At 40.9% G+C, this 12,118-nt stretch overlaps 1 protein-coding gene and 1 pseudogene across 1 annotated transcript; one reads left to right on the top strand and one right to left on the bottom strand.

Moving 5' to 3' along the window:
* Positions 1-2,168: 2,168 nt before the first annotated feature.
* LOC120108273 (auxin transporter-like protein 2) lies at positions 2,169-6,307 on the top strand. Its single transcript, XM_039121868.1, has 7 exons — positions 2,169-2,424; positions 2,523-2,708; positions 2,822-2,934; positions 3,048-3,231; positions 3,339-3,436; positions 4,184-4,649; positions 5,692-6,307. Exons 1-7 carry the CDS (start codon positions 2,251-2,253, stop codon positions 6,052-6,054), a joined length of 1,584 nt encoding a protein of 527 aa, XP_038977796.1. The 5' UTR covers positions 2,169-2,250; the 3' UTR covers positions 6,055-6,307.
* A 2,696-nt stretch (positions 6,308-9,003) lies between these two features.
* On the bottom strand, positions 9,004-11,948 carry LOC103700929 (annotated as a pseudogene).
* Between the last annotated feature and the right edge of the window lie 170 nt (positions 11,949-12,118).

Genomic DNA, 12,118 nt, shown 5'->3' with positions numbered 1-12,118 from the left:
CCTAACTCCTGGGTATAATATATCTGAAAAAGTGGTTTTTATATGTTTGTTGATCATAGAAAAATGCCATATTTCAAAATAGCTTATATTTAGTTAAGCATTTACTTTCATAGAAAAGTTATATAAAATATTGATTATGCCCTTATTAAAGAGAAAAACCTTACCATATTCTATCAAAAAAACTTAGGAGCACTTTTGGAAAAAAAGAAATTCCAATTTTCAGCCAGTAGGAATTGAACTTTTTCATGTCCCATATGAATTTTTCTTTCTTATCAGATATAGAAATCTTATTTTCATGAAAAATTTACTTTCTATCTCTCTTCTTTAAAAACTTCAATCAAATACAAAGTATTTCTTTATTTCTCCTTCGACCATACTTGTTTCTTCCCCTCCTCCGCGGACCAAACTAAGTTCATATGGGCAAGAGAAGATGGGTATGACAAATATGTAGCAAGATGGTTTAGAGCCAAAGGGGCGTGTATCTCTCTCTCTCACACAAACAATTTGGTGATAAAAAGAATTCCAGCATGATGGGGGTGTGGGATGCGTTCCAAAAGAAAGTGGTGGAGCAAGCACTAGGCCTCGAGAGAACAAAAGTAAAGGGAAAACAGTAAGGGAAAGGAGGGAAATGTTACAGAGGAGTTTGCCGTTTCCCCGGGGCACACGGCCCAAACACTCGATCCGCCTGTCGGCCCCAACCTGACACATACGGCGGGCCCAAGCTTCTCCAACCTCATTGTTTTGGTTTGTTTTTCTTCCTCGACTCCACCGGCCCCCATGTGGTAAAGCGCCTTTGCGGCCCCTCCCCTCGCAAAAGCGAACACGCTCGCCCGGATGCAATAATGTGGTCTTCCTCCTTCTCAGCTCTCAACTTTTCTCTTAATTTATTCCTTCTCTCTCCTTTGAGCACGTCCATTGCCGAGATCCTCCTTAGGAAATTCCTCTCTTCACCTCCGAGATTGCACATTTTAAACCATGGATCGAAGCCACATATAAAAGATTGGCAATCATAGCCGTCCATCGCCATCATGGACATGCTAGGTAAATAAGTTAAAAGCTTCTGCTTGGTTTGGATTCATCTAAACTCAACCTAGACCAACCCCAACCCTGGATCAAATTAGGCGGCCATGTATACTTTTTACTTTAAGAAAAGTTAGGTGGCTGTATGTCAAAATTGGACTAGATGTTGACTTGTAGAATTGGATCCACTGGATCCATTTATATTTAAGGTTGAGAATGCCGACAAGCACGGTTGGTAGAATCATTGGATATTGAAATCACAGAATATTGGCTTGAATCTTGACTTCATTTGATTTTATATCTTAGTTCTTAATAGTAAAAAAAATATTCTTGAGTTGGAGTTGGACCGAACGATGCCAATACTTTCTATAATTTTCATCTATACTTTGATCTATTTATTACTGCCAAAGCTGCTCGACATGGTCCGATTTGGCTTACGCAAATTTAATTCGATGATCAGTTCAGTCTCTACCGGTGTTAAATTTCAATAAAAAGCAAAAAGAGGGAGAATGATAGAATGATAAATATGCTAAGAAACTGGTTTCGAGGCAAAAGTGGAGAAGTAGACAGAAACTAAACCAATCAGGAGAGACCCCTCTCGTCCCGGAAGTCAATGCTCCGGACTGAACTTGACATGCTTAATTAAGATCTTGTTAAAAGAATCTAGAATAAACTGAACCCAAACTTAGACCATGATCCAACCAGGCCTACAATTGGTAACATCTAATATTGAACGGGTCCGGTATGCGAGTACGTAGGAGTAGAGCCAAGCGTCATGGGAAACCCACGTATAATCCAAAATTAGTTAATACTCTTCATGGGTGCGGCGCCACACACTTCAGGGCGTTTCAGTAATTTTAGCGGGCGGTGGAAAGCTACCGGGAAAAGAATTAATTAATGTAATAATTTTAATATGACTTTATTCTTAATTAAACATAATAATAATAATAATAAGGCCTTTACTCTTAATTAATCACGATTGGCGAACCCTCGTGGTTCGGGTGCAGAGGACTCGCGAGTGAACCGGGTAGGGCCGCTCGCGTGGAGCAGGAAGGCAATATAAATAGAAGGCCAACCCGCTTCTTTCCCAGCGGAAGTCCAAACGGTAGCTTCCTAGCCGTGCCATTTCGTCGGCTACAACACAAACAAGGGAGAGAGGGAAAGGACGAAGGAATAACGAACAAGAGAACTTGGAGCTAGTAGAGAGAGCACGCAAAGCTAAGGAGGGAGATGGGGTCGACCTCGAACGGGAACGAGGACAAGGTGGTGGAGACGGTGATGGTAGGGAGGTACATAGAGATGGAGCAGGAGGGGGACTCCAGGACCGTCAAATCAAGGCTCTCCAGCCTCCTCTGGCATGGCGGCTCAGCCTATGACGCTTGGTTCAGTTGCGCTTCCAACCAGGTCCAACACCCCTTCGCTACTCCCTTTCGTCGTTTCCTTCCCTTTCTTCTCATTTCTCACCACAAAATGAACTGACATTGGATTGGTTTGGCTCTCAGGTGGCCCAGGTGCTACTTACACTGCCATACTCTTTCTCACAGCTGGGAATGATGAGTGGTATCCTGTTCCAACTGTTTTATGGTCTCATGGGTAGCTGGACGGCTTACCTCATCAGTATTCTCTATGTGGAGTATAGGACTCGGAAGGAGAGGGAGAAGGTGGACTTCAGGAACCATGTCATCCAGGTATTTCTCTCTCCACTGATCTTTGGTTACTGTCAACTACCGTCCAAGGCCATTTTCTTGGGTTTTTTTTTTAATTGTTATGCTTTTCGCTCTTGTTTTGTTATGAAAAATAGTGGTTCGAGGTGCTAGATGGGATGCTAGGGAAGCACTGGAGGAACGTGGGATTGGCCTTCAACTGCACTTTTCTTCTCTTTGGATCCGTCATTCAGCTCATTGCTTGTGCTAGGTATTAGCTGCTCTTTGCTTGTTCCTTCCTTTTTTTCCAAAGATTACTACAGGGAGGGTAAAGAGCACACAGAGGGCTGATCTATGGTTGTTTCCGTGTCTCCTCGGTGTCAGCAACATATACTACATCAATGACAAGCTGGACAAGAGGACATGGACCTATATTTTTGGGGTTTGCTGTGCCACCACAGTGTTCATCCCATCCTTCCACAACTATAGGATATGGTCCTTCTTGGGCCTCCTAATGACAACCTACACTGCTTGGTATCTCACCATTGCTTCCCTTCTTCATGGCCAGGTGTGTAGTCTCCTCTTGTATCACAGGAGCCCGAACCTATTTATGTTTTGTTCTCTCTCTAGCTTGTCTCTTGAAACGCGGGATGTTGGGTGATGAAATGACGACAGGTGGAGGGAGTGAAGCATTCGGGACCAACGAAGCTGGTTCTCTACTTTACAGGCGCCACAAACATTCTCTACACATTCGGTGGGCACGCTGTTACAGTGTAAGGCGACAGCTCTTGGGTTCCCCACTGTACGCGACGTAAACAAACACAACCCGCACATCAAACCCATGTGATGTGATCTGTCCCCCTCGTCCTTTCTTTTCTCTGATATTTTTTATTTTTAGTGGTGCATGCATCATCCGGATCTGTATTCTTCTTTGACCAGCAAATGGGACCATTAATTATACTCCTCCCACCACTCGCCCTCCATCTTATCAACTTACTTGGAAGACCTTCACAATGCACACTTTCACTATGTTAGATAGAGTCCCTAACGCTTTAAATCTCACGTACACATGTGCTTCTTTCTCTTTCTTTCTTTTATTTCAAAATAAAGAAATTAGAGACAGCTGCTTGCAACATTTGTTCTCTTCTGCAGCTTCGCTCACTTCTTTGTTATCTTTATCCATCCACTCGATCACATAAACACTGCTACTAGCTAGCTCTTCAAAGTAGAGCGCCAAGACCCTCTCTCTCTGTGAAAGCTGACAGTATTCGCATGCTTAATTTTGACGGGCAAACAAGTTATCATTGACTGCCTTTAAGGCAGGAGGCAGTCGCATCCACTGATGCATGCCAACTGCATGCTCGACTACGACAGATGCATATGGACCAATCGACGTCCTGCATAATCCTGTTTTTTTGCCCTACAAGTAAAAAAAATAGTTTGCTAATAATACTAATAATAACACTAGATAAATAGCCAGCTAGGACTAATTAATGAGAGAAAACATATATCATCATCAGGGAGATCATGCATGCGATGTGGAAGCCTCAAAAGTTCAAGGCGATCTACTTGCTAGCGACGTTGTACGTGATGACGCTGACTTTGCCGTCGGCGGCGAGCGTCTACTGGGCGTTCGGCGACCTACTACTCGACCACTCGAACGCTTTAGCTCTGCTGCCGCGGACGGGGTGGAGAGATGCGGCGGTGGTGCTGATGCTGGTGCACCAGTTCATCACGTTCGGGTTCGCGTGCACGCCGCTCTACTTCGTGTGGGAGAAGCTGGTGGGGCTCCACGACTGCCGGAGTTTGTGCAAGCGGGCGGCGGCGCGGCTCCCCGTGGTGGTGCCCATCTGGTTCCTCGCCATCATCTTCCCCTTCTTCGGGCCCATCAACTCCACCGTCGGCTCCCTCCTCGTCAGCTTCACCGTCTACGTCATTCCCTCCCTCGCCCACATGCTTACCTTCCGCTCCGCCGCCGCCCGGGAGGTAATTTTTTCCCCTTTTTTTTCAAAAAATAAAATCTTCAGCCTTTTCTATTCTTTTTCTTTTGGTTTGCGTTTAACCCCTTGAAAAAAAATTATTATTGCATTATTTTTTCTTAGAAGATAGACAGTAATGAGAGGAACTCACATTACTCACTAAATTTTATTCAGAACAAATGAAAAAAAAAAAAGTATGCAGTCTGCATAAATTACATCGTAGAAGAAGAAGAAAAGAAAGCAGATAATAAGTTACAGAATGAGAATTTATAACATCAATGCAGGATCAAGATAAGTGAAAAAACCCACCCGGCAGACAACTGGGGCGTACGCAATAGATCTGACCACATTAAATATAGTAAACAAATGGATTTGACTGTCTCCAGAGTAACATGCCCCTTATGCTTTTCTGGGGAGAGCAACTTGTTCCTCATGCTAATTTGTAGTTTAAAAGGTAAATTTCTGTAGCTATATTTCATGCCTACATTGTTGCATCATTCGTACTAGAGTGATTGATGCAGTACAATATAAATATTAGTGGTGAAATCAATTAACTAATAATACCTGTATTAACCATGGACTAAAATGCATGCAACATGTAAGAAAATCGCATTTCAAGAACGAATTTCGAATTTAATAGAATCAATCGAATCAATACCTTTTTTTTTTTTGCTAAAATAAAAAAAAAAAAGAGGAGCAGGGGGAGGAAGGGACAAGCCCAACCCCGCGTAGCAGCCCCCACTGGGCCCCCCACCCCGCCAGGAGAATGTTCGATGCGGGCAAACCGGGTCGTGTGTTGGGCACGCCGACCTATTTTACTTATACCCTCCCCACCCGTGAGCCGGCTCGGTTATCCGACCCGACCCTCCGTGTGAGTACGTCACACCTGGCACCACCCAGGCTATCAGCCGACCAGTAGCACTTCCAGACCCCGTGTCCAGACGCCATGATAATAAGCAAGCATCCCAAATCCGAGGAGTTCATAAGTACGTACGTTGCGATAAATATTGCTAGCTAAACACTAACACGTCTTTTGTTGCGCTTTGCAGAACGCGGTGGAGCCACCGCCGTGGTTCGTCGGGAGGTGGATTGGCACGTACACAATCAACTCATTTGTGGTGGGTTGGGTGCTGGTGGTGGGATTCGGGTTTGGGGGTTGGGCTAGCATGGCCAACTTCATCCACCAGATTGACACTTTTGGTCTCTTCACCAAATGCTACCAATGTCCCCAACTCCCACCACCACCACCACCACCATATGGTCTTCCGCTTCCTACCAGCACTCAGGCTCCTTCCACTGCTCCATTCCCCACTAATGTTCATAACCACACCATTCCAACCATATCTAGCAGCATGTCTCCCTCTCCCTCTCCATCGCCTTCTTATATTGTCCACCACCATCTTGGCCCATGAGCTTACCAATGTGAAATGAGACCAAGGTATGGCCTTTGAACTACTAGGCTAAGCAGTGAAAAAGAGGAAGGCAGGAAGAGGCAAGTAGTTCCATGTAGGCAAGTTGTCCCATGGTCGTTTGGTAGAGAGAAGGTGAGAGAACAAACGCTGCCAATGTTTCAGTACTTCTTGTTCTTTTTCTTTCTGGGGTCAATTCAGGAATGTGAGTTGAATGGAATTATCAATGCGCTGTGGCAGCAACAGTTGCATCTAACTTTATCTTCTACTCATGCTCTCTCTCTCTCTCTCGTTGCTGCATGATTGCTTTACTTCATTGCTAGCTAAGAGGAGAGCACTGCCATTTCTTGGTTCTTGGAAGCTTTATTCCTTACCGATACCAAGCAACGCAGTTTTAGACAGTGATACATTCTGATTTTAAGGGAAAAGAGTCTGATGAGTACTGAGGGGAAAAAAAAACACACATTGTTGCAGATCTAACTATATATTCCAAATGCGCCAAAAGATGGTAGCTGGTTTAGATTGTCTAAAACCTGCCCCTTACGGGTTGCAAGCATATATTCATCATGAAACTCTAGTGGAAAAAATTAATGTTGCAGTGCTATATTCAAGTGCTCACGATTAGATGACTATCATCAACGGGTGGATTCTTGGTGATCTTGGAGAAGAAACATGCAAATAGGGGTATAATGTTACATTAAGAGGTGACACTGTTCATCTTACAGTAAACAACACTATATATGCTCCGTCCGCAGTGTTCTGCGAAGTCCCAACAAAACCATAATTAATATCCGTCTTAATTTCATTAGCTAATCTTCGCATTTAGGTAATGCCTTGTCACTCTAGATACTTAATGTGGTACCTGATTCTTGGCCCTATATCAACTAGAGAACATCGGACAAATGGGGTAAAAAACAGCAACTTTGTGGGAAAGTTGTCTCCTCTAAAAATGCAAGACCAAGAGGAAGAATTTGTCCTTTGCTATTGCAGTGTAGTTGAGAGAACCAGGAAGGGAAATGACATATGGCATGGCCATTACTTTGGACTAGATAAAGCCATTGCTTTATCCATGGATTGGCATACATCATACACTGGAACTATCAATAAAAAGAAGAGATACTTTGCAGCCTTCTTTTGCTTAGCTTTCTTTCACTTTTAGAGTAACAGGTAGGATACGAGATAATTTGCACCATGCATCCCTCTCTTCAGCTACGAAATATGGGTCAATGGAGAAGCTAAACATAATATGACTATCTTACTTCCAAAAAAAAAAAGAAAATAACACACTATCAGAACCAGAAGCATCAATAAGTTTGTTAGTTTCCTGATCTCAAAATTTGTAAATTATCTATCAAGCAAGCCCATAATTATCAAATTTCATTCCAACTATTTGATAAATTCTTATTTCTATCAAAGGCCACATGTGAATTATCTGATCTGACAAACATAATAGTTTGTTGGATGTTGACAAGCATAATAAAAAGAAGTGAATCTTTGCAGCCTTCTTTTTCTTAGGGTTCTTCCACTTTTAGAGTGGCAAGTAGGTCCAAGATACTTTGGAACTTTAGAATGGACTTCAAGGCTTTTCTATTAATACGACTCGGTACGAGGTTAAGAATTAATAGGTTCGTTGCTTTTCTGATCTCAATATTTGTAAATTATCTATTAAGCAACCATAATTATCCAAGTTTGTCCCAACCATTTGATAAATCCTTATTCCTAGCGAAGGCTGCATGTACATTATCTGATATGACAAACATAGTAGTCTGTTGGACCTTGAACAACAAACACCAAGCATCACCAGAGGACTATCAGAAACTAACCCAGGTTGTTTCATGTAAATAGGGTATTTTGGGGGGTCTATTACCATTGAAGTTTTTAAAAAAAGAGCTGAAAACCAGGTTATTTAGTGATTTTAAGTAAATCCAAGTAAAGATAACAGATGACCTTATACTTTGACACTATTGATGTAATCAAAGAATTGAATAAAATGATTTATTACAAGCACAACTTTTGTGACAACAACAACTCACAGAATATCCACATATCCCACACAGAAACAAGGATTCTTCCAAGACAATTTTTGGGAATTAGGTCCAGATGATTTTGTAATTGTATAGTAGAAGTCCAGATATCGATAACTTCTAACAATATCCGGGTATTGTTTCACAGAGAAGCCTAACTATAGGAGTAATTTAAAGATTCTAACCAATAATTTCTTTTGGTCTCGGTAGCTGCAAACTGATGATTTCTAAAAAACTAGTTTGATTTGGGATTGTCCTCACCCCAAATACACATCAACACCATAATGTCGCATTTTCGTCACTTCTCTCCATAATAAAAATCTGATCAGAGGCAAAGACAGGAAATTCAGGAGCAATGATAATAAAAATTCACCAGCTTCCAAAAGAAGGATGTTAAAACTTAGAAACATAAAATTTGATTAAAGAACATAAGATAGAAAACAAGAACTAATGAGCTAAGATGTTACCTAGAATGTTTCCAAAGGCTGCAAGAAAGCAGGGACGTGCCAAGCAGTCAAATACTATGATGCGTATTTCCCATCAAGACAGCACGGATATCCATTGGAAACAGAGCAGTTGAATGGAGGTAAGAGACCCAGGCGCTTGAGAATTTCAAGTACCTACAGCCTGCAAGACACAACCATAGATTTATTAGGCAGTGTTAGACAGATATAAACTCTGAGTTGAGAGGGAAAGTGGATGAAAACAGTATCCATGTCACTGGTATATATATAAGAGAGAGTTTCATGACAGTCATCTACCAACTCTCTTACAGGAAAAACACTAAGGATCATTGTGCATGAGGAAATCCTCTCTTTGTATTTCCACGTAGAACACCATTTCTTCAGCTGCTCCTTGCAGAAAATTAGCAGCAAAACTATAACGGGAGCCGAGGTTCATTACATGATATTGAATTCAGCTAGAATTACAATTTTAAAATTCCTCCTGAATAAAATTTAAGAGGCCAGAATAATACAGTTGCCTCACAAGAAGCTAGCATAAAACACAAAAGAGGATTGCCCATCTACATACGAGTAGAGTATAGGATAGGAGTAGGCTCCATGGAGGAGAAACACAGCATACACAAATGCACGTACGTCCACATTCCACTGCTCTGCCCTCTTCAAGTTCCTTCTGTATTCCGACCAGTCAATACCTGCAAATTTAGCAACAGAATTAAGAAAATTAGTATGCATAACATATGACTTTCCCCCCTCAATTTGTCACACATACCAAAGATACCATAATGTTATCAATACCAAACATATATACATAGGTATTACCATGTCATACGAGTTTGTATGTACATTTCTTCTCCCATCTCATTCGTTTGCTCTCTACCGACAGCAAAGTCGACCCTAAAATTATTTGGTGCCTTCTCTTTCATCTTCTCAAATTCCTACACATTGCAAGAGTGTGAGGTGTTAAAATCACCACTTGTTCTAAAAAGCTTAAACCGATAGGATAAAGTAGATTTATTTATATATTTTATATTTTCTTATGCTCTCCTTCATATGTTGGCTGGAGTTTTTTTTAATGGGTGAGCTCAACATGTGAAATTTTTAATAATGAAATTAAAGAGTGCGAAAACATGGTTCGAACTCAAGACCTCTCCTCTGATATCATGTTAAAATCACCATATGAGGTCCATTAAGAACATAAATATAAGCAGTAGCTGATTATGAGATTTAATGACCAAAAGAAACATAAAGGAATTTGGAATACAATGATTATTTCTTTTTTAGAATTGTAAATACATAATGATAAGCCTACCTCTTCATACAGCAATGAGGTGCTTGTAGGAACTCCCAAGAAGAGCCATGCTGGTCCATTGAACTGCATAAGAATTTTAATAAATCAATCTTGCTCATCCCATGACGAATTATTTGAAACACCATAAGCAAGTAATGGAGCATGGGTAGCAAGCAATCCAAACTGCGATTTTCTAATAGTTTAGTCACACGCATGACATAATTCATCTAGAGCCTTTTTTAGGCTTATAATTCATTTACAATTACGAGACATTTACTATAGCGGATGACATCAATCTCCCATGTAGATTAAATTTCAGAAGTAAATTGCCACTAATATTATCCAATGGCTTGCCTAATAAGTTGCATTTATAAGACCACTTCACTTCTTGTTATGCAAAGCCTGACTTGAGCAAATTGTTCTAAGCATTCGCTGTCGCATTCATTGCCTTGCAGTCATCATGCTTCTCAAAGAACATTTTCCACAAGAAGGAGCGGAAGGGTGCAATCCCAGTTCCAGTTGCAGGCTGCAGCCTGCAAGGCTATCGGTAAGCCCTACAAAATCTATTTACAACATGTAATGGGCCAATGGATTAAAATACGATGCAGAACTCAACATCTCCAAGTGCTAACAAGAATAAAACAAGGTCACCAGATTGCCATTATAATATTTGCCTGGGGCTCCTTAGGCATAAGCATTTCTTTCCCAACCCGGTCCTGTAAGCTTGACTTCAGCACCAGGATTCATGTCACCTTAAATACAACAGCATAACATGAGTGGAATATGATCAGTCAATCAAGAAAACAATAAAACATTGGGTTGGTCAAAATTATGACAACAGGAGTAGGGGAGTTAAAGTACCCATATAATAAATTTGAGCAGACTCCTTTCACTATTTCTCCTTGCTCATTGATATAAACAAGCCGCTTTACACACAGAGAAACCTGTAAAGAATATACTTGCATCTCGAACTAATTGTAGTGATGACACAAACATAGCTATTAGCTTATAACTCAGACCAATTAAATTAAACATCACACAAAACACATTTCCTTCAAAATTAATCATCAAGCAGACCCATGAAATCATGAATTACAAGTTTCGAAAGGACACATCCTAAAACATTGATAGCGAATACTCATGGCCAATGGGACTTTGGTCCGCTTGTTGGCACCTCTCTCCTCAGCGCTTGTGCTGGCAAGAGTTCTGATTGTAGCTTGGAAGTGTACGTTGTTCTTAAAAAAGGGAAAAAAAGAGGTAATGATTAGGGAAAGAATGGTGGCTTAGAAAGTCATGAATTGGAACTACTTAAACAAATAATTTCTTATCATTGTTGATCAAACCTAGAAGAAAGATCATCTGAAATTAGTAGTTGCAAGTACCTGATGAAGCTACTGCAGCAAATTAATTTATGCAATTGATCACTGGGATCCTACACAGATTGCACAAGGAGTTGGAAACTACTTCTAAGCAAATTGATATTGCTAGGCAATCTAACAGCACCACAGCCAGTCCAAAGTCTGGATAATTAAGAAAGGTGAAAGGTTGATGTCAGGTTGACGGCCAAAAATAAAAGTATGTCAATAATTATAAAATAGATTCTAATTTGATGCACGTGAATTTTAGGGCATCCATTGTTTTTTGTAGCAAGCTACAAGTTGACCCAATTGTGGTGAGAAACGTGGATGATTGGACATGCCTCATGAACTAACACATTGTGGGACTTGGCATTATGTAGTAGAATAGAAAAATTATCGAAAATTGATCCCAAAATGAAACAGAAAAGAAGGATTAATAGCTAGTTTTGGTAAAAGCACTAATATTGCACTAATGGAAACTGCCTAATTCCTGAAATTGGGGGTTACTCTCAGTTTGCTCTTGACCAAAACCGATCCACATTCGGCTATGCCCATATCTGAGCTTTGGGCCTTGAGCTAAAAGGCCAAAGGGCTATTGGGCTTGGCCTGTTTAGACTCTACCCCATTTTTCGTTTTCAATTAGCCAGTCTTAAAAAGTCTCTTGAAGTAGTGTAAGCATAGTCGAAAGAGAGCAGATGACCGTCTTCTCAAAGAAATCAATGAAGCAGCAATACAGTTCCTGGTTGCGGAGGAACACCGTCATTTTCGCTACACACATAAACTTGATAGAGATAACCTGTAGCTCCAGAGGAGAAAACAAATATAATTTTTTTTTAATAATCTAAGAAGTTTGGTTCCCAAGACAGGTTTGGAGTCCGTATAATATGAGACCACAGACCCCATGCCTTTTGTAGTCCTAGCTAACTACTTAAA

This window comes from Phoenix dactylifera, unplaced genomic scaffold, assembly GCF_009389715.1.
Source record: "Phoenix dactylifera cultivar Barhee BC4 unplaced genomic scaffold, palm_55x_up_171113_PBpolish2nd_filt_p 001248F, whole genome shotgun sequence".
In the NCBI taxonomy this organism is placed as follows: Eukaryota; Viridiplantae; Streptophyta; class Magnoliopsida; order Arecales; family Arecaceae; genus Phoenix; species Phoenix dactylifera.
Note: the sequence above shows the minus strand (reverse complement) of the source record. Positions and strands in the feature narration are given on the sequence as shown.

What these genes read in the sequence shown, in the direction of transcription:
- LOC120108273 (XM_039121868.1), top strand. Translation starts at nt 2,251, where the DNA reads ATGGGGTCGACCTCGAACGGGAACGAGGACAAGGTGGTGGAGACGGTG. An exon ending in TCAGGAACCATGTCATCCAG is followed by an intron (nt 2,709 to 2,821) that starts GTATTTCTCTCT and finishes TATGAAAAATAG; the next exon opens with TGGTTCGAGGTGCTAGATGG. An exon ending in GCTCCGCCGCCGCCCGGGAG is followed by an intron (nt 4,650 to 5,691) that starts GTAATTTTTTCC and finishes TGCGCTTTGCAG; the next exon opens with AACGCGGTGGAGCCACCGCC.